At 36.5% G+C, this 21,685-nt stretch overlaps 1 protein-coding gene and 1 long non-coding RNA gene across 3 annotated transcripts in view; one reads left to right on the forward strand and one right to left on the reverse strand.

Annotated features, from left to right (window-relative positions):
- The window catches only part of LOC121376041 (sodium- and chloride-dependent glycine transporter 2-like), a 106,752-nt gene that overhangs the window by 21,125 nt on the left and 63,942 nt on the right, over window positions 1-21,685 (reverse strand). For both annotated transcript variants that reach the window (XM_041503809.1, XM_041503808.1), the window contains exons 5-6: window positions 6,850-6,984; window positions 476-579 (exon numbers count right to left, since the gene is read on the reverse strand). In XM_041503809.1, the coding sequence (XP_041359743.1) occupies window positions 476-579; window positions 6,850-6,984 (239 nt within the window). The remainder of the gene's footprint in view (window positions 1-475; window positions 580-6,849; window positions 6,985-21,685) is intronic.
- Window positions 553-19,636, forward strand: LOC121376042. The gene is made up of 2 exons (XR_005958388.1): window positions 553-664; window positions 19,462-19,636. It is a non-coding gene; the product is annotated as an uncharacterized LOC121376042 (long non-coding RNA).

Below are 21,685 nucleotides of genomic sequence, written 5' to 3' on the forward strand. Positions count from 1 at the left end.
GAGTGAAATGGTCGGCTTAACAACAAACCGGCTTTATGACACGCCGGCACGATTGTGTAAATCACACACATGGTAATAGCAAGAATCGCCTATTCTCGTTCGAAGCACTCGTATCGTGTGGCGTCGCCTTTATGTACGTGTGCAGGAAAATATACAAAGAAGGTGGATAGACTGTCGCCAGTGAAATTTCAAGGGCGGCTGAAAAATATATTTTAAAAAAGAAGAAAATTAATTTTGAGTATGTGGAGGGGATTCGATCCCCACCCCCAACCCCCGCCCGGAAAACGCGCCTTGAACGTTGTAATCGTCTTTCACTGTGACACTCGACGTCAGTTCTAAAACCAAAGATGTCAAATAAATATTGAGACCATTTAACAGAAACTCCTATATTGTTTGTCAAATTAATTCATAATGTCAGGAAATGTCTCCTCCTCCTCCCCCCTCCCTCTCTCCCTCTCTCTCTCTCTCTACTTACCTTAGACAGTTGTTGCTGAATTTGTTGTAGCTGGCCATGGTGATGAGGCCGCCCCACGCTGGACCGAGAGAGTAGAACACCTGGAGACAAGCCTCAAGCCACACCTACAAGAAATGACCCACGATCAAATGCCTACAACATGCTCATATGGTGCGCCACACGATAGGATTTATGACATGCATATCATGGGTAAGTTATAGGATAAATATATTTATCATATAATATCTTACATTTTCAGTGCAATCAAAGTATGTGGTATTTTTCAGATCACATACTTTAAGAATTTGATAACTTTGCAAATTAGATGTAAACTAGTCGAGGTCTCGGCACTAGGTTTATTGACACTTAAGGAAACGTACTTGGGTGACACTCCATGATTGACGTATGCATTCATAGTCATCAAATAAAAACATTTCAATGGCAATTTGACACTGGAAGCTGTCCAGCGTTCAGAAAACAAAAAACGTTAGGCATAACTTTATTTTGATGTAAGGACATCCAAAATGACGTCATTCAAGTTTGACGTCATTTCCATTAAAAAAATACACCGCGCCACATATTCTTACGTCATTTGAATATCTAGTAATGGCGGACTGGAATTAAAGTTGCGTGTACAGTTTACAAAAACACGTTTTATTACCTACGAGGTACAGCATAACGAGGGTCATATTTATCATACGATTTCCCTCGTATGTCATAACTAAATCGTATGTCCTCCTGACATTGTCGTTTAACGATTGGTTGTTGCAAGAGTACATTTCTTTCTGATTGGCTGACACGACATTCCACAGATACTACTTTCTTCATTAATACATTTTTATTTCGAGTGTAAGCTGATCACATGCCGTAATGACAAATACTTGTTTTTAATTAATTTAATAAAACCTTAATTGATTATTTATGATAACTTGTATTATATTACGATGCGTTAATAATGTTCAAAAAATAAATAACTTCAATAGCAATTTTGCACTGGAATTTTATCCAGCATTCTTAAAATTGAAACGTCATGTACCCAATTTATAGTTATTGTAGGGAGATGCAAAGTGACGTCATTGGAATACTGACGTCATTCAAATTCAAAACTAATTATTTCAATTACTGTGTATTTGTTTGCTTTTTAGTATACACATGCTTTACAATTTACAGCTGTTGATACATGTGAACTCTTTACTTGTGGGCGTATAAATATCACGTAACTTTAGAACAGGTTGTGATTTGGTTTTCAAGATATCAATGAACAAACAATACTCCGCCGTTAAGGAAACGTTAGTTTGTAAACAATGACTGGAATGTTCATTTAGCAAGACAGTTCTACGGTAATAAACAGAATATTACATTCGTGTCCATGACAGTCGATGTTTATGGTGATTTAGGCACTCGTGTCGTAAACATCGTCTGTCATGGACACTCATATAATATCCTCTATGTATTAAGCTTGAGCTTATATGATAAAGAGATTATTACCCTCGTGTATTTCGGTATCGTCAATATCATATATTAGGAATAAAAATAATGTATTATGCTCGCCAGAGGCTCGCATAATACAATTTTTATTCCTAATATATAATATTGACGATACCGAAAAACACTCTGGTAATAACCTCTATGTATATATATTCCTAATATATGATAATGACAATACCGAAAAACACTGGTAATATATTGACACACACACACACACACACACACACACAGAGAGAGAGAGAGAGAGAGAGAGAGAGAGAGAGAGAGATGAGAGAGAGAGAGAGAGGAGAGAGAGAGAGAGAGAGAGAGAGAGAGAGAGAGAGAGAGAGAGAGAGGCAGGCTTGTTTTTCAAATAATATTGATATAGTGAACTGTGAAGCAAATGATTTTCATACGTTATGGGTTAACATGCAAGGGTATATACTAAAAGGCAAAAGTTATTGTGACACACAAAAGACAAAGATAATTGATGACAAGTTTTTACTGCCGTGTATGAAACGTTATAACATGGAAAGAGAAAGGTATGGAAACGAGCAATAGTCCATGAAAAGAGCGTACCTGCCATACGCAAATGATGGGGATTCGTCACGAGTATTTTTTAATATATAAAATATCAACCGAGCCTACGTTATTCGGTATTTGTCGAGGCTCGTTAAATTCCAGGTATTCTGGACTATTTTCATCTGTTTTTAAATCTATATCGCAGCATATGACGTCATCACGATTAGCACAAATTAGTTTGACGTCACGCATTTTAAATAAATCTTTGAAAACGTTATGTTCAGGTACACAGGTCTTGTTGGCTTGTAAACAAATGACTCGTTTATTTGCGCAAGAACATACGGTCTCGTGGTATGTTCTTGCGCAAAATAAACTCGTGCAATAAACAGGAAGCGAAAACAACGTATGTGAAGTTCTGTATTTATTACATACCTTCGATTGTTTTTGCTTTTTTGTTGTTTTTATCCCAATTTGTTTTGGGTTTTTTTAATAATTTTTGTTTTAAAGATGACACACATCTATACTTTCTTAAATCTATGACCATTACTTGTCAGTGTGTGTGGGTGGTCTATAGACACTGGCGAGAAATTTGTCGTTTCATGTCCCCCCCCCCCCCCCCCCCGCCCACTCTACCACAAGAAAAGACAAAAAGAACCCCCACCCAACAACAAACAAACAAAAAAACCCACATTAAAAAATGAAAAATTGCTTGGAGCAGAGACACTTTCGGCCCTCAACCCCAACCCCACCCCCACCCCCTTTATACTCACGCCTGATCTGTAGTTTCAAATAAGATGTGATGTGATTTGTAAATTACATAATTATGACGTAACTAACAAAAAAGGCGCCTTTTTGGTCACATGGTGCATATAGAATACTATACGAGTTTTCGCTAGATAGTTCACGAGTTTCGTAAAAAATTTATCTAGCGAAAACGAGTGTGGTATTTTATTTATTACCCTCCTTTAAATCACGCAAATTATGAAAAATAAATAAATCAATCGATCAATTTTGCATTTCAAGACCGGATGTTGATTTGCATAACTAGCCGGTGCACGACTACGTACCGCCGCATTGAGAAATAGTTCGTTGTACTTTCGCTACTTCTCAGTGACGTTTTCAGGGGAGTGATGTAGACGTACTTCCCCATAAATTTCCATCGGGTTTCTTTTTTTAATTTAAAGAAAGCTGTAAGGTACATGCATAAATATAAGTTTATTTTCATATTGGGTGAAAAATGGGTAAAACTAATGCATAATTCCATATTTTAACAAAACGCCCCCAAGAAACAAATGTTCCCGTTACTGGTTATGCTAATAATGATGAATTCACAAATCACAACTGACAATAATAATTTTTTGATAAAAAATCCAACCAATAAGAGAATAACAAGGGGTTTTTTTGCAGTTAAAAACGTGTAGCTTGCAAAAGCAGCTGAGTTCACGGGAAAACTAGTTATAACTTTAAGGTCGACGACAGTCACTTTTCGCGCCCTTGTTTCTTCAAAAACATTCAGGTGCTTCAGTAATGTTCGAAAAAAATCAATAGGAATTTTGCATTGAATTATCAACTTTTAATGAATGACATTGCTTAATCGTAGAATGACATTTGTAGTAAAAGTTGTGGATGTTACTGACCTTGACATTAATTATGAATGAAAACAATAGTCCCGATATGCTAATAAGGTCGCTGTCCAACCAATCGAAATTGACTCTGTTCCCTGTTGACAAATCAAAATACAGTTTGTAATACGCACCTGGTGGTGCGTACGAAATTTGTACGACACCGCTATATCTTCACCAGGAGGGTAATAAATTGTTTTACAGTTTGAATTGTGGTTGTTTACAAAGAACTTTGTGAATATAATTGGAGAAAAATGTAACATTTTCCCATCAATTCATTAAGAAAAACCTCAAAAAGACAGGTATGTTTTTCTGCATTTATTATGTATACCAGTTTTAGTATGATAGATAAATGTATTTGTAATATTAACCAAAAAGAATGGCATCTTATTATTTTATTTTTTTAATTAGTTTTTTTTCACAAATCAAATTACTGAAGGCCTATCGTGGACATAATATAATATAATTTGTATCAAAATAAACAGAAAATAACGTGTGTATAATAAAACTAGTTTTAATAATAAAACTAAACAGTTAAATGTAGTTTCAATCAAAAATAACATTTCCAGTTGTGACTTTAACGAACGGTAAAAATAAACGGGATGTGGCGGGCACTTGCACATGTTGTTTTAATGTCAATCGAGTTCACTGTCCGAGTCAATTATACGAACAATTTTACGAAATTTTCTGGGTGGTGAATTGTTTTCTCCAATTTGTGAAGACACTTGAAGCGAAATATTGAATGTTCCACCGCTAATATTTGCTCCAGAAAACAACCCGCTCACAACACTTTCTTGTTTTTCGACACTTTGTGGCACTGGTTTTTTGTTTATGGGGGGAGATTTCACGGTATGGTGTAGACCGTGTGTGGTAGTTTGATTTTGGTCAGTGCAATTTTGCAGAATATTACACATATCCTTTTGTTGGCTGACTGACGCATAGTTGTTAATTGAGTTTATATTTTGTGTCCTGACAACTGTACTTTTGTACTCGGAGGAACTCCCGCATGTAACAAAACGTGTGCACATGGTTTTTCGAAGGGAATGGTTTGTTTGTTTGCCACACAAACCGGACTTTTGTGCCATGTTTTTCATCATTGTCCTGAGTTATTGATACCAATCGGCTGTGATTTAAACCACAATACGTCTTTCTTTTTCAGGTAATTGTGATTTACTGCAATGTAGAAAGGTGAATCTGGAGTGTTCATGACGTTTGGTCTGTTCATTGCATACAATTTATATGCTTGTATGGGACATCGATTAGGATTTTCGACATTTGAGAAGATTTTGGGATTAAATGGCCTGATGTGTGCATTATTCGCATCTCTTGTTTTGCTGCTACGTTCGTTAAATTCCAGGTATTCGTAGCTATTTTCATCTGTTTTTAAATCTATATCACCCCATTTTAATTGGCGGTTTTCGTCTGAACCCCTGAATCCCATGAGTCTAGTGTTATGAAACCAAATTGTGTTCAAAAGTGCGTCCGGATTATTAAGACCAAGCTGCCCATTTTCTCATAGTTTCTCTTCTTCATTTTGTGTAATTGGCTCCGACCTTTTTGGTTTATTCCCAAGACCCTTTTGTTTCAATTCTTTTCTTCGAGCTTGCAGAACTTGTCTGCTTGTCTGAAATTGGTCGGACGTCAGTATGTGTACGAAATAATAATTTTCTCGTAGATACCTGTCAATACCTCTGGAAGCTCGTCATAGTGTTAGGCTCATAATCGGTTCCATCATCTTTCTTTAAATTTAACAAGAAGCCACCTATTAATGGATCCAGTTTGACGGGAGGAATTGACACAATGTCTCGCGTTTCGAATCGTGGGGGACAGGCCAACCAATTTTAAAATTTCTTTGTACACATCTCCGTTATTTTCACTGTATTTGGATTTCTTTTGCTGTTAATGTACTTTTGAAAAGAATCTTTGATGCTAGCAGCAATGGCGTTTGGGGGCTGTTCAGCGTTCGGCAAAGGATTGGCAAGATTATCAAAAGGAATGTCAAAAATTTCGTTTTCATCATACTCAACTATAAATTCTTCAGAAAAGTAATTGTTTCCCTTCAAATCAACAAAAGAATTGTCCAAACTGAAATCACCATAGTCCGTTTGTCCGTTTTCCATAGTTGAACATAGAAAATTGCAACAAAGCCTGAGTATCGAAATAGTAGACGACACTAGCCTACTAATAAAACATCGGTGATCATTATTTCTTTCTTTTTTCGTTTTTAAAAACACAACATATATATTTTAAAGCAATAATATATTTTTATTAGTGTTAATTTTTAACATTAATGGGGGGAAATATCCCTGCTTTAAGAGTAAATAATAGAAAAGATAAATAAAAGGGAGTTAACTCAAGTAAAATTAAAAAGGGAATTCCCCATTTAAAAGTTCCGGTCTGTATTGCAAATATGTGCGATACATAATACATTTATTGCACGGTTTCGAAATGTCTTTATTACTATAGTAAGATTGAATAGGTATGTAATAAACTAAATTATCACATGGGTTTATGACATGGATATCATGGGTAAGTTATAGGATATATATATATATATATATACACACACACACGAGAGAGAGAGAGAGAGAGAGAGAGAGAGAGAGAGAGAGAGAGAGAGAGAGAGAGAGAGAGAGAGAGAGAGAGAGAGGGGGGGGGAGTTATCAAAACGATTTTATCACCCACTTAAGTTCAACACAGCTGAAAGAGATGAGTCTATGCAAAAACATTTTTCATTTACTTCATGGAAGTAAAATAGAAAAGTGCTTCTGAAACGCAACATACCTGAACTTCTAGTAGCTTGCTGAAGTCTGGTTTTAAGTAAAATATCAGCCCATCTACGGCGCCTGGCAGCGTCAATCCTCGTATGAGAAGAATCAACAGAAGAAGATAGGGCAGAGTGGCCGTCACGTACACAACCTGACGAAAATGGAAATCAACTTAATCACAGTGACCAAACGTACTGACCTCTCCAACATCACAATCCTTTATAGTGAGAGTCGACGATACGTTACCTAGTTTCTTTTATTATTCTAGCAAGACTCACTAATAGAACTGATGAAAGCACGGAAGAAAACACCTTTTTGTACTTTTATAGATTTTAACAAAGATTTTGATTCAGTTTGGGATAAATTACTTACTCAAAATGGTGTAAATGGTAAATGGAGAATTGGACTTTTGGATAAATTATTTAAATTGGTATAAATTGTAAATGATTTAGTAATGTATAGTATGTATCAGAATATCAAATCTTGTGTCAGCGCACATAATTCTATGGCAGATTATTTTCCCTTCTGTGTTGGTGTAAGACGAGGTGAAAATGTATTCCCTTTGTTATTTTCCTTGTTTCTTAATGATACCGGTACTGAAGATATATTTAAAATGAATGACTGCCATGGCATAGGCATAGGCGAATTATTCAGTGATTCTTTAATTCATACGTCAGTTGTTATTTTTGTTTACTTTATGCTGACACTGTACTCCTTGCTGTTAATTACCAAGATATGCAAAACTATCTGAATGTATTTGATTCGTATTGCACAAAATGGAAACTAACAGTAAATTGTAACAAGACAAAGGTCTTAAATTTTAGTGGAACAAGAAAGATACAAAAAGATGTTTTATCTTGGAAAATCAAAGCTTGATAACGTAGAAAGTTATAAGTATCTTGGTATTATATTTCACAAATCGAATGGATTTAATAAGGCAAGAAACATGTTATATACACAAGAACAAAAGGCTATGTTTTTTTATTCTACCACAAGGCAGATGTCATAATATTTCTATCCAGTGATAACTAAAATTATTTGATTGCATGGTTTTACCAGTACTATTATATGGCAGCGAAATATGGGGTTTTGAAAATTTGTCATTAACTTAAAAATTATGTAACCAGTTTATAAAATTGTTATTACCTGTAAGAAAATCTACACCATTGTATATATTATATGGAGAACTTGGACGTTACCCGGTATATATTACCATAAAAAATAAGAATGATAATTTTCTGGTATGGACTAAACAGTCCAAGTTGTCATTATTGGTGTACACATTATTACTGAATGATGTTAAAAATCACTTTTATAATCACAAATGGATTATGTATGTTAAATCTGTTTTAGATGATATTGGTTGTATATGGTTATCACAATGCAATGCTGTTACTAGTGTTTCCATGTTGAAAACGTATATTAATACAAAGCTTACAGATCAATACTTACAATCATGGTATACATATATTGACAACTCATCCAAAGCTTCAAATTATAAATGATTTTAAAATACTGTTGCATTTGAGACATGTATCACAATTATAGAAAGAAAACATTGGTGTCCATTATTACGCTTCAGATTATCAAACCATAATCTTCCAGTTGAAACGGGCAGATGGAAAAATGTACCACTACAAAATAGAATATGTCCATTGTGTAATAATTACGATATCGGAGATGAGTTTCATTATATATGTACATGTTTGTTTTTCAAGAATGAAAGAAAGCGTTAGTTACCATTTTTCTGTCAGTCTAAACCAAATACACGTGTATATATAAATTTTATAAATTATTCAACTCTAAGAAAGCTGGTGTCCTTAGAAAACTTTCTAGATTTTGTAATCTATTTATGAATACTTTCAAATCCTCTGGCTGATATTCTGTGTATTTTTTTGTATTTACTAGTATGTATGTATGTACATTTATGTACACCCACCATCTTGTTACAATTATATTGACTGCTGTATGTATATATATCCTCATATGCCGTAGACTATGGGCGTGCGCTACAACAGCTTGTTCTGAATGTGCACGTAAAGCCCTATGACCTGACATGTAGACTACGACCTGAGTGTAAATAAAGTTCAGTTCAGTTCAGACAACTACATATTACATGGATACGTGTTTAGTAGGTGTTATAAATAAGGATAATTTACCCATGGAATATACACTCGGGGAGAACAGATTCTGTTCACACGCCTTAAGTTCTCTAACAAAGCACAAACTCTACTAGAAAAATCCGAGAGACAGTTTTGTGACATAAGCAATGTCAACTCTATCGGACCTGTGTGGCATTCACCCAGTAGCTCAGATTTATATATGATCTGTATCACCATGTTGTTAACTTGTTAATCACGTTTCATGTTGGAAAGGAAAATAGAAACTACATCACCAACTTGTGACTTCTGTTCTACATTTTCATTCGTCAGAAATTAAGGACAAAGGAACAATTACTCTGTGTTAATATTTTGCACATGAAAATGGAACATTTGTGTTCTTTTTTAAAGTAAAACTAAGCTGGAATTATTGATAAAAACACCACTTAAAATTACAGCTTTGCAGTACCAGTGTCGTGTCGCCCTTGTTACCAGTTTGCCTGGGTCGTTTCGCCTGGGTCGTTTCGCCCGAATCGTTTCGTCATAACCATCGGGTTGTTTCGCGTCTGAAGTATTTTAGCATAGCATAATCAAATTGTATGGATACTGGAATATGAACAAGTTGGGTAACGTTTTCGTATTGTTCTGATCATCTCAGGCAAGACCGAGGTATCGATAATACATTGTATAAGACGATAGTAATTATGCTTATTTTTTATTGATCGTTGCAATTTCCAAGGCAACTTATAAAATCGAAAATAACTTGGCTGTCTGTCTTTGTTCATGTTCGGGGCAGGATTTAGCTCTGTCAATTGAGCGCTCGCTCGAGATGCTTGCATTGCAGGTTCGAATCACCTCAGTGGATCCGTTCAACTGATTGGGTTTTCTCGTTCCAACCAGTGTACCACAACTGGCCAAAGGTTGTGGTATGTGTTTTCCTGTCTGTGGGAAAGTGCATATAATAGATCCCTTGCTGCACTAAGAAAATGTAGCGGGTTTCTTCTATTGACTACGAGTCATAATTACCAAATGGTTCACATCCAATAGCCGATGATTAATATATATCAACGTGCTCTAGTGATGTCGTTAAACAAGACAAACGTTACTTTTGTTCATGTTCAACTTCCAGTTACATGCATCAATATTCACACGCCGTGATACTGTTACCGATTTCCAATAAACAGAACAATGGTTAGCTTTTGAACATTAGTTTAAACATCATCTTCCATTGTGTAATGATAACGCTGTCAGCGAAGCATTTCTCTCTTAGCCCTGAGCATCGCTGAGCTTGTACAACGCGTCCCTGGTTCTCGGGAGATTTGACGTTCGGTCAGAGTAAGCCGAACTATACTGAATGGCAACATTCGGGTTGGGTTACAACACAAATCCTACACAATAAAAATCCCACCTCAGTCGATTACGGTTTCTACGATATTTCGAATCGAACGAGTTTCGAGTGGCGACATCTTGTTGCGGTTTTATTCTTGTTTTAGTTTGGTGGCTATCAAGATTTACAAATATTAATTATTTTTATATTTCGTTCGGCACCGGTGATCGCTTCACACAGTACAATAAAGGCAGTCGCACTAGTTAAGAGTTCATTTTCGAGTTATAGCTAAGGATGTACAAAATGCGATACGAAAGGTATTATTGACGTCAATGCAACATATGATGTCATAATAATGGGTATTTATTTTATTCGACTAATTACTAATCTGGTTCAACTGCATGTGTTATTTGACTATCTACCGGTATAATTCAAATATATACTAGTTTAATTTGATTACCTACTACTCTGATTCGACCACTACTCTAATGCAAGCATCTGTTAATTTAATTACAATATCATTATTAGTCTAATTCAAACATGTACCAGTTCGGCCGATTCAACTATTCGTTTAAGTCAACTATCTAATAGTTTGATTCAAATACTATCCTAATTCGACTATATACTAATATCTGGTTAATTAATTATCTACTAGTCTGTTTCAGCTGTCTACTAATATACTTCAGCTGGTACTGATTCGACTGGTGTACGTGAAGCTGCGATCACTAACGAATGGTCATGAAATATAGTGGATACAGTACACTACTGAATGGTGATGAAATACAGTGGATACAGAACACTACTGAATGGTGGTGTAATATAGTGGTTACTGTACACTACTGAATGGTGATGAAATATAGTGGATACAGTACACTACTGAATGGTGATGAAATATAGTGGATACAGTACACTACTGAATGGTGGTGTAATATAGTGGATACAGTACACTACTGAATGGTGATGAAATATAGTTGATACAGTACACTACTGAATGGTGGTGTAATATAGTGGATACAGTACAATACGGAATGGTGATGAAATATATGGTGGATACAGTACAATACAGAATAGTGGTGTAATATAGTGGATACAGTACACTACTGAATGGTGATGAAATCCCTGTAGACACGGTCGATCCCCGTAGACACATTGGGTTATATCTCGTTCCAGCGAAGTGCACCACGACTGGTATATTAACGGCTCTGATGTGTGCTATCCTGTCTGTAGGATGGTGCTTATAAAAGATCCCTTGCTACTAATGGAAAAATGTAGCAGTTTTCCTCTCTAAGACTATCAAATGTTTGACATTCAATCTTCGGTGATTAATAAATTAGTGAGCTGAAGTGGTGTCGTTCAACAAAACAAACTTTAGCAAACACCAAATCTACCAATGTTGACTGTGGAAGCAACATGTCATTAACGCGTAATCTAACGTTAAAACAGGTGTAATGACCGAACATATTTGCTAGGTTGCCATGGTTGCCATGGTTGCTAGGTTCTTCGCCTGCTTATTCAACACCTAGAGAAGGCACGAAAAGGCGTTTACAAACTGATGTAGTGATAGACAATCTGATTACAATCTTCTCCACTGGGTCTTTAGTACAGGCCAGTGGAGCTGATTTTAACCAGATTGCATTGTAGAATAAGTTGTGATAAATTGACGGATCCAGAGGGGAGCTACAGCGGTCCGTTTGAAGTGGCATTTTTAATGAATTTTATTTTTATTTATTTATTTCTAATTCATCATCCACAATACACAAAACTAAAGTGCCGTAAAAACACGTCTCTGATTATTTTTATTTTTGAAAACATTTCCGTGGAGCACCCCGCCCCCGCCCCTACCCCCCCCCCCCCTCGAATCACCCTACAGATCTCGCTCCTTGTGGAAGCTCGGCTCATTAGCCTTCGTCAAATTCAAACTTACCCTTCTTTTTAGCATTTTGTGACCCCCTCTTTACAAAATGCTAAATCCACTCTAAGTAGTTCAGTGTTAGAGTGATGAGTGATAGGATGAACTGGGAGTGTTTTAATACCCTTTCGCCTAGGTAACACTATAGTCACTCTCCCGTCTAAAATTACGTCACGCTCAATACCCCTGGTTTCCTGATATAATCACATAAATTGACCTATATTATTAGATTTTTCTCTTTGTACTTATTTATGTTAATTTTGGTACTGTCGACGTAATTATATGATGGTTAACTGCGCAGTGTTTAACTGCAACAGTAACAGCAATGCATCCCAAGAAACGGCCAACATCATGGTTTCGATTTCCAAAAAAACGAAAGTTGTTTTAAAACATGGACGCATTATTGTCGTCGAACGGGCTTTACACCAACTAAATACAGCAGGTTATGGTACATTTACAATGTGAAAATTAAAACAAGTATGCACTTAAGATATACATTAAATAAAAGTATTGCAATTTGTTCACATACGAATATTTAAACTTCACATTTATTTACCTATAATTACCAAATTAATTTTCACCAACAACCCATAACGACTCCATACTAACGTATCTTGATCTAGTTGGTTTGTTAACCTTATAACAAAACACCTTCAAAACGTGAATTATTACGTTAGTTAACAATGTTTATAGTCAGTTCAGTATATTGTCATTAAAATTAAAATGCTAACACTTTGGTAGGAACAACATATGTACTGTGGCCAGAAGGAATGATGGTTAATTAGTTTTAAAGCTAATGTCGATTATTAAAGCATAATAAAATTGTACTTTTCAATGCTTTCTGTATGTCATATTAAAAATACTCTACACCACATAATTATTTTAATACCTACCCTGGGTTTCTGCCAGAGGGTGCGGAGGGTAAACTTACATGTATGTACTAAATAATCTCAGAAATTAATGTGTATATATATATAATGTTTTATTTTTTCGATAGATTATAGTAACATAATTGCTGTTTAAAATTTATAAAAGTGCATGAAATAAAATGTTCAATAAAAAAAAAAACATTTCAAACCTATAACCACCCAATATACTCCTTTGAATATATTTAGTTTTTACAGGCCCGCAGGAACGACTTGGGGGTGGGGGGGGGGGGGGGGGGGGGGGCACTGACGGACCGGGTATAAACTCTACATCAGATTTTGGTTACAATGGCAAAACTTAATGTGATAAAGAAAAGCTCACAAGTGGAGCCCCCCCCCCCACCCCACCCCCCCCCCCCCCCCCAGTTCCTACGGGCCTATTTTATCACGTACCCTCAAATTATTTTCTGGCAGAAAACCTGGTACCTTTGGCAGAGGTTGAAACAATTGGTCGTCTAATTTTCGACTGTTACCATAAAATAATATAATTAATCACTTTTGGCATCTAGCAATTTAAACCAAAATTAACAATAGTTACCACATGGAATAAGCATCATATATTATTTTGTTTTACCTGTAATATATTTGACCTGTAATGTATTTTCATCAGGACTTCCTTCTTCCTCCATGAATGATTAAAGAAAATAACACTGGATATATTGTAATTATTTTTATTTTATTCCAATATATAACAAATGTGTTTTATGTCAATATGTGGAGCAAATTACCTGAAACAGTTGGTTTGAAATCATGATTACACAATCCTAAAGATAAAAGGAACTAGTTCCTAACCTAACCCTCTACATAGTATCTACATTTGTATACGCCTGTAGGAACGATATTTGAAGTGGGGGAGGTGGGAGGTGGGAGGGGGAATACAGTCTCTAGTGAGGGATACAAACTAGATTTTTATCTTTATATCATCTTTATTTATGCAAAGTAGTGAAAACTTAAAACACATTTTCATCCTAGAGTGTGTGGTGGAGAACAAGCCCCTAGGCCCGCCCCTCCCCAGTTCCTACGGGTCTGTTGTATTTTATATTAATAAATGCAAAGACTACATAATAATATTGTCGATAAGACATATTAGTTGTAAAGTGATTGTCAGTATGTGGCAACAGTATAATATTTCCCAACATTTCTGTGTTTCTGTACCCGGCTGTGGACAGTTTCGGCAGACTAGTCTCTAGTTAAGAGAACAAAGTTTTTTTGTTAAATTATTATATCTTGCTTTGGTGAGGAGGGGACGCAAATTTGCGAAATCGGCCTATGGAATATCCACTGACGTGTCATATTTACATCTATACTGAACAAGATTTATGATGAAATATTATTAAATTTTGTGTGATTTTGTTCTAATTAGGTCCATTTGCTTCAGTTTACATTAAAAATGTCATAAAAAATAATGTTTTAAAAAATGCTTGTATGCTAGTCTATGACCGTGTGGCTTCCTTGTCTTCGTCGGCAGTTGATTCATCCGAAGTTTCGTCTTAGACAACATTTCCAGGATTTGGGACAAAGTCTCTGATAAGTGGTTCAAACTGATACGGTTTGATGCCATTAGCACAAGATGGACACAATTCTTCGTCACTCGAATCGCTAAATTCGTCCATGCTGCTTGGTAGTTTCTTTAGTTTTCCCTCATCGATGACGTCACGGGTCTAGCTCATCAATTGTCGACAATTTCCGGCAAACATCGGAAATCGGCGAAAAAAAAAGACCCAACCAAGACTGGCACGCTTAACATAGTCAATAAGGGGTGCGCGGTAGTTGCGTGTTGTGGTTTATGACGGCGAACAATTCATTACGCCGTATATATGGTTTGGTGTCCGGTCTCCTTTAAGCAATAAAGAGCATTAAATATCGTTGAATATGCCTATCAGTCCAAAATCCTTACCTGATCATCTCTTTAAAGTCTCCCGTGTTAGCAAGTAAAAATGAACACTAAGTTTGGTTAACCTACAAACCAGTAACACATCTCGATAAACTTACAATACAGTAAAACAAGAATTGATGACGTTCAAACGGAGAAATACCCTCTAAAAACAGACTAAAGTCCGGCTTTATAGCCGTTACTTGTCCGAGGCACGTGCGGTTTTTCAATCATGGAGAATATATTTCGAGGTATTACAAACACCAGGATGACCAGAGACATTCGGATCTAAACATTAAAATATTAGTAACGTCTATTTCGATTATCACAACAACAAAAATTGAATAAACAGTAGAGTTTAAAAACTAGGGTCTGTCACTTTAACATGTTAATATTATTCGACAGTTAAATAGCACAAATGTGTATTTTAAAATAGTTTATCAGGCGTGAACGTGTACATGAACATATCTGTCTTCTGTGGATGTTAAACCTCCGCCGTCTTTAAAAAAGGCGAACCATTCATATAGCCTTATGTGCACTTGGGTGCTAAAATAAAGTTCACATGATTTATGACACTTTGTTGAAATGAAAAGACACGCTTCAACTAGCTTGGATTCCCAGTCTGGAGCTCCACGCGGTAAGACGTGTTTGTTTCGCTGGTGCACACTGCACGTGCTTTCGTGCTCGACTTGGGAATCCTTCATTTCGTTGTTTTTGTCAGCGAAATGAAGTTTTCTACTGGGATGTATGCGGCCATTGGAACTGATTGAACGCTTCTCGTTTCGACAGTCTGCACCACCGGGTTGGATTCTTTTTCAGCGAGATTTCTCGCCTCCACGTCATTTCTGCGTCTGACTATGTTGACTTGTTTTTTCGTGACTCGTATGACGGCCATTCTGCAGAACGCCACGGTTGTTCGCGTTTAGTCTCTACATGTCCGAGCCTGTCCTAGCAGCACTGGAAGATTGACCGCCCCACTCTAAGAAGAAATAGGAAGCTACTACTCTTTTCTAGACTTAACTTTGCTTTATAGTGATACCATCTCGTATCCTCCCGGAGTCGGGCCCGTCCGCACCACTATACCAACCCATGACGACTGGACTATACCCTAGTCTGATACTCTCTCTCGTTCAGACGGATCCGGCTTCTCAAGATCTGTATTTCAGCACAGCACTACACCTTCAACGTCTATCGACTGTCAGTCTAGGGGTTTTCTTGACGGGATGCAACCCATCTCGTCCCTACAAGCTGTGCACCCAAACGGTCTTAACGAGCCACTCACGTAGACATATCGATCGGACTTTAAACTTTTAGATCTGTGTTCAAAAGTTTATGTCGAAATTACTCTTTTTTTATTATTATTATTAAATAGTCCGATCCTCTCTTATTTCTCTTATTTAATTTTGGACTGTCCTTCTAAAATGCTCCAAATTATATAAATATTCGGCCGAGCAGTCAATTCTTTTTATTTTTGGCTTGTAACTTTTTTTTTTTTCTTTCTTTTTTTTTAAATGTATTCTATTAACGTTTTTACTAATTGCTATTTTCAAAATTCTGCCCATTTTCAACTCTACCGCCCCCCCCCCCCCTCCTCCACCCCACCCCTCCTCCATCCCGAGTCAGGTCACCGATCTTATCGGAGGTCGGACTCGGGATGGGCGTGTTCGAAACCCAAGTGGTATATGGGCACGTTAAACAACTCAAATCATCATCATCATCATCATCATCATCATCAACTAGCTTGCTGTTGTCGATTACAGAATAGACTATTTCGGAGGCACCCACTCCATTCAAACTTAACAAAATGTATTATAACAAAGATTTCTTTTACACACCCGTTGTAACAACATTTTGCTATTTTTTATAACACACACTAATAACACACATACTTGTGTTAACAATTTAAAGACGTATGACTGGCTGCTCCTAGGTGATAAACAGGTCGCCACTGCCATACCATCCAATCTACAAACACCACATCAGAATCACAAAATGTTGGCCAATATTGATAATGTAAACAGGATGTGTGATTAACACTAAATTTAACGGTTTAATAATGTCATCCATTTACTACATTTACAAACTAATGATCTACCATTACACCCCGAGATTTATTTGGTTATCATTTGTCTTTCAAGAAGATAATCACGATAATATGGAGAAATCATAAGACAGATAATAAAATTTGTTTTGTTTAACGACACCAATAGAACACATTGATTTATTAATCATCGGCTGTTGGATGTCAAACATTTTAATAATTCTGACATAGTCTTACAGTGGAAACCCGCTACATGTTTCTATTAATAACAAGGGATGTTTTATATGCAGCATCTTACAGCCAGGATAGCACATACCACAGCTTTTGGTATACCATGCATTGGCTGGAACGAGAAATAGCCCAATGGGTTAAAGCATAAAAAATCTACATAATATAGTTGCAAGGTTACCATGCAATAAGTGAATGGTATGGCTCTGTATGTCGGGTGGACTTGGAATCTGGAACGGGGAGGTGTGATGGGAATCATGCCTCCTCCACGTTTCCATGTTACTGTTCTCAGGCGGCTAAAAATGCCGTATTTTAACACCTGGCCTGGTGCGCGCGCGCGCACACACACAACACACACACACACACACACACACACACACGTACACACACGCACGCACGCACACACACACACACACACACACACACCATCAAACTGACAGCTTCCCCACTTTCAAATACACTCCGCCCTCATTCCTCTCCGTGTATTGAAATTATGTATGGCTGATCATATTAATATGATGTGACCGACTTCTTTAATGCACAGTTTGACACGACCGACTACCACAAAGCGAATACACCCTGAGATTTTGTATTCAATGCCCGGAGAAGGTGTACAACGGTGTTTACAGACTGATGTCTGAATACGTTGTGATAAATGGAGCGTGTCAGATTAACGACATTGGGATGGGTCGCTGGATCCTGTAGTAGGATTGATTAGCCTTTGTATGACTGGTTGCATTTTTCAGGTCCTAACCTGCTACAGTGTCCTTATATTCACCTTGAAATTAATTAAGCACCACTCAGTTTTGATCTCGCAAATAGTTGTGACCAATTTCTGGGTATTTGAAACTAAAATTAATGTTCTGTGTATACATATGATATCGTAAAACACTGACAGCAAGTGACTCTGTCGTTACGTCAATATTTAATGTATTTCAGACAAAAAAGACAGAAACCGTAAATATGTATCAACACGTTTGGTAATTAACTATGGAGTTGAAATCGCACTGGTGGGCTTCTCCTCAGTAATTTATTTACGACATCTCGGTAAATACCCAGTTAGATATAGGATATGTAAAAAAAACCCACCTCAGTACCAGGTTTAAACCACGTCGGCACGGACAACTACTTCTACGCGCCTGTTTGACTGCAATACAATTCAGGTGTACTTAATTAATTTCCAGGTGTCTTATATACTCTGAGACAAAGAAACAACACTTGGTATTGTAGACCACATTTTAGTCATTATCAGCGGCGTAATGTATATATAAAATAAATTATTTAATATTTAACAGTTGCAGTTCATTTCCACCATGTTATGTTCTTTCCAAATCCATTCGGCACTTGAGTTGGGAGAAGTTAGAGAGCTTGTTTTATTTAACGACAACACAAGAGCACACTGATTTATTAATCATCGGCTATTGGATATCAGACATTTGGTAATATTGACATATAGTCTTAGAGTGGAAACCCGCTACATTGTTCCATTAGTAGCAAGTGGTTATGTTATATGCACTATCTCACAGACAGGATAGTACATACCACTGGGAGAAGTAACGCTTGCATCAGTGTTTCTAGTAATCTCCACATTATACTAAATAAATGTAGTGAGTGATACAGTGTTCTTTAAAATAACATTGAGTCAGTATGGTATACATTATACTTAGAAACTGGATGTCGAAAAATAAAATTATCATATCGCATTTTGCTGCTACGTAAAGTGTGGAGAAGGACAATTTTCCCAAGAGAAGGTCATCGTCCCTCCCAAAGAGAAGGTCATCGCTTTACCACTGGACTAGGTCCCGCCCCTCCCAAAGAGAAGGTCAGAATTTCATATTTGAGGAGGCCGCCCCCACAAAGGGGGGGGGGGGGGGGCAACCGATATGTCTATGATGCGAATGGAAAAGCCATAACGTAGTAGGGGCAAAAGGAGGTTTCAAGTTAAGTTTGTTTTGTTTAACCACAACACTAGAGCACATTGATTAATTAATGATCGGCTATCGGATGTCGAATCCTGCCCCGGGGAAAAATAGCTGTGCCAGTGACTACGAGAAGGTTTTTGGACCTCACACGAGTGTTTTACCATTACTGGGCCATCCACCCCCCCGAGAAGAATGTTTTGCCACATGCTGGTAAACAAATTAGTTTTTGCTTTAAATTTTAACCTAAAAAAACTTAGTATTTAGGCATTATCACATTAAAAAAGTGTTTGCTTCACTTTTAAGGTTGTAATGTACCATAGAAGAAAGTACAGTGTCAAAATTGGAGGTGCACCGTGAAATATTTACGGAGTGAAGACAGTTGCGGCTCTGATTGGTAGTAGGCCGAGATTTGTGACATTGATTATCTGTGCTAATACTCTTATCCACTGTCAATAAATAAATACACTTTTATTTGTTATAAAGTGGTGTTTTTTTTTAATAAAACATATACAAGTTTGAAACCAATGCAGGTACTTCTACAAATTATCTGCGATTTTTAGGGGAAAAAAGAGGGTTGCTAATAAAAACATTCATCAAAATCACTTAAATGATATGCGACCCCTTATTCTCTTTCAGGTAGCCTAGATTAAATGTGAGCCGACCCACGTTTTATGGGTGTGTTCATATGCTGATTGTCACTTTAACACTAACAATAACGGCAATAGCAATTAATAGTACAATTCTGGAGTAAAGACGCACCCTAGACGGTATCGATTCGGTTTTTCAACGCCACAACACATTCAATTGAAAAATCATTCACTTATTGAATTTTATTGAATGTAGATAGTTCCAACCCAGTAGCGCCTACCACACCACGACATTTTTACGTTCATAGATATTCGTCTGATTGTTGGTCGCCAGCACCACGCGTCTTTTCAGAGTCACCTACCGTGAAGTCACTTTTGTTATGGTGATCTAGTTATTTTCATGTAGCATTAGACTAGTGTAGTCAACGAATTTAAGAACACAACGAAAATATAATATATGTACATACATATAATACGAATTTATGATACCACCTTTTCGATTCTTGAATTTTAGTATTCAGCGAAATATGTATGTTAGCAAAACCACGAAAATGTAATCCAGAGGCGGACCCATGAGGCGGGCCAGGTGCTCAACAATTTAATTGGATTGCCTTTTTCACGAGTTGGTTTATAAGTCTTCTTTTTTTCTTTTCTTTAGTCACCCCCCCCCCCCCCCCCCCTATATTTCTTGGATCTCCCCTCGACCACGAGGTAGCAATTTGCGCACAAAGACAGACAGACAGACAATGATTTATTAACGTCTCACCTTATGTACATTGAACATTTACAAAATAAAACAATAGAGACAGTATAGTTAAATAATACTAGAATGTACAATTAAAATAATAATTAAAGCGAAGAAAGAGAAGAAAAACCAATGTCATTTGCTGTGAATGGAATTTTACACTGACAGTTATTGTAAAAATAATATATATTAAAAACTTGAAAATAAGTTATATATATGGTCTTGGTAGGCAACAAGAACTTATTATTCGTCAACTTTGGTACATCTTATGAAATATCCGTATGTAGTGTTGTATTATCAGTATATTGGGCAACACGTTAATAGGAAAAACAAATTATATACTGAACAGAAGTAAAATTAAAGGGCCAAATAGCCTTCTAGATATATGCAATATAAGAGTGAAGCAGAATAATAAATAATGAGAATAAAAATAATAATTCTACCAAATACAATAGTCTCCGACGCTAAGCGCTAGAAGACCTAATAATAACACTATTGTGTATATATATAAAAAAGTCTTTACGATGTTTTAAAATATAAAAACCGGTTTTGGCTGTAACAAATGAAAGGTTAGAATAGAAGGTGAAAATAGAACATTTTGTTATTTCCAACACAGTATTACTTTTCTTTGTATGTACAACCAAACGGGAATTATTACCCACCCCTTGCTTCAAGGAGTGCAATAAACCTCAAGCTCACTAGTTTATTCAATTTATAGCTAAAAGTGTATAATATGCAATATGAAAGGTATTGTATTATTTCCACGATATACGTCAATGTAACTTCCATACAGTTACTGACACTGACGTATCAGAACAATGAGTATGGATCCGAACTGGGTGTATGGCCATCCACGGTAAAGTGAATGTCAAATATTACGATTATGATACTTGAAATATATGGATAATACCACACGAGTGGTCGTTAGATACCATTCACTTTATACCGAGTTGTTACAAAAACGTATCTAACGACTGAAAGCGAGTTGGATACATTTATAAACAATGAGTTATAAAGTACATGATCTAGATTAAAAGGATTTTTTTTAATTTAAGGACGCATTCAACACATTTTATTTACGGTTATATGGCGTCGGACATATGGTTAAGGACCACACAAATATTGCAAGGCATCTTTTATATCAACCATCCGACAAACAGGATAGTAGATACCACGGCCTTTGATGTACCAGTCG

The sequence above is a fragment of the Gigantopelta aegis genome, chromosome 6 (assembly GCF_016097555.1).
Source record: "Gigantopelta aegis isolate Gae_Host chromosome 6, Gae_host_genome, whole genome shotgun sequence".
NCBI lineage: Eukaryota > Metazoa > Mollusca > Gastropoda > Neomphalida > Peltospiridae > Gigantopelta > Gigantopelta aegis.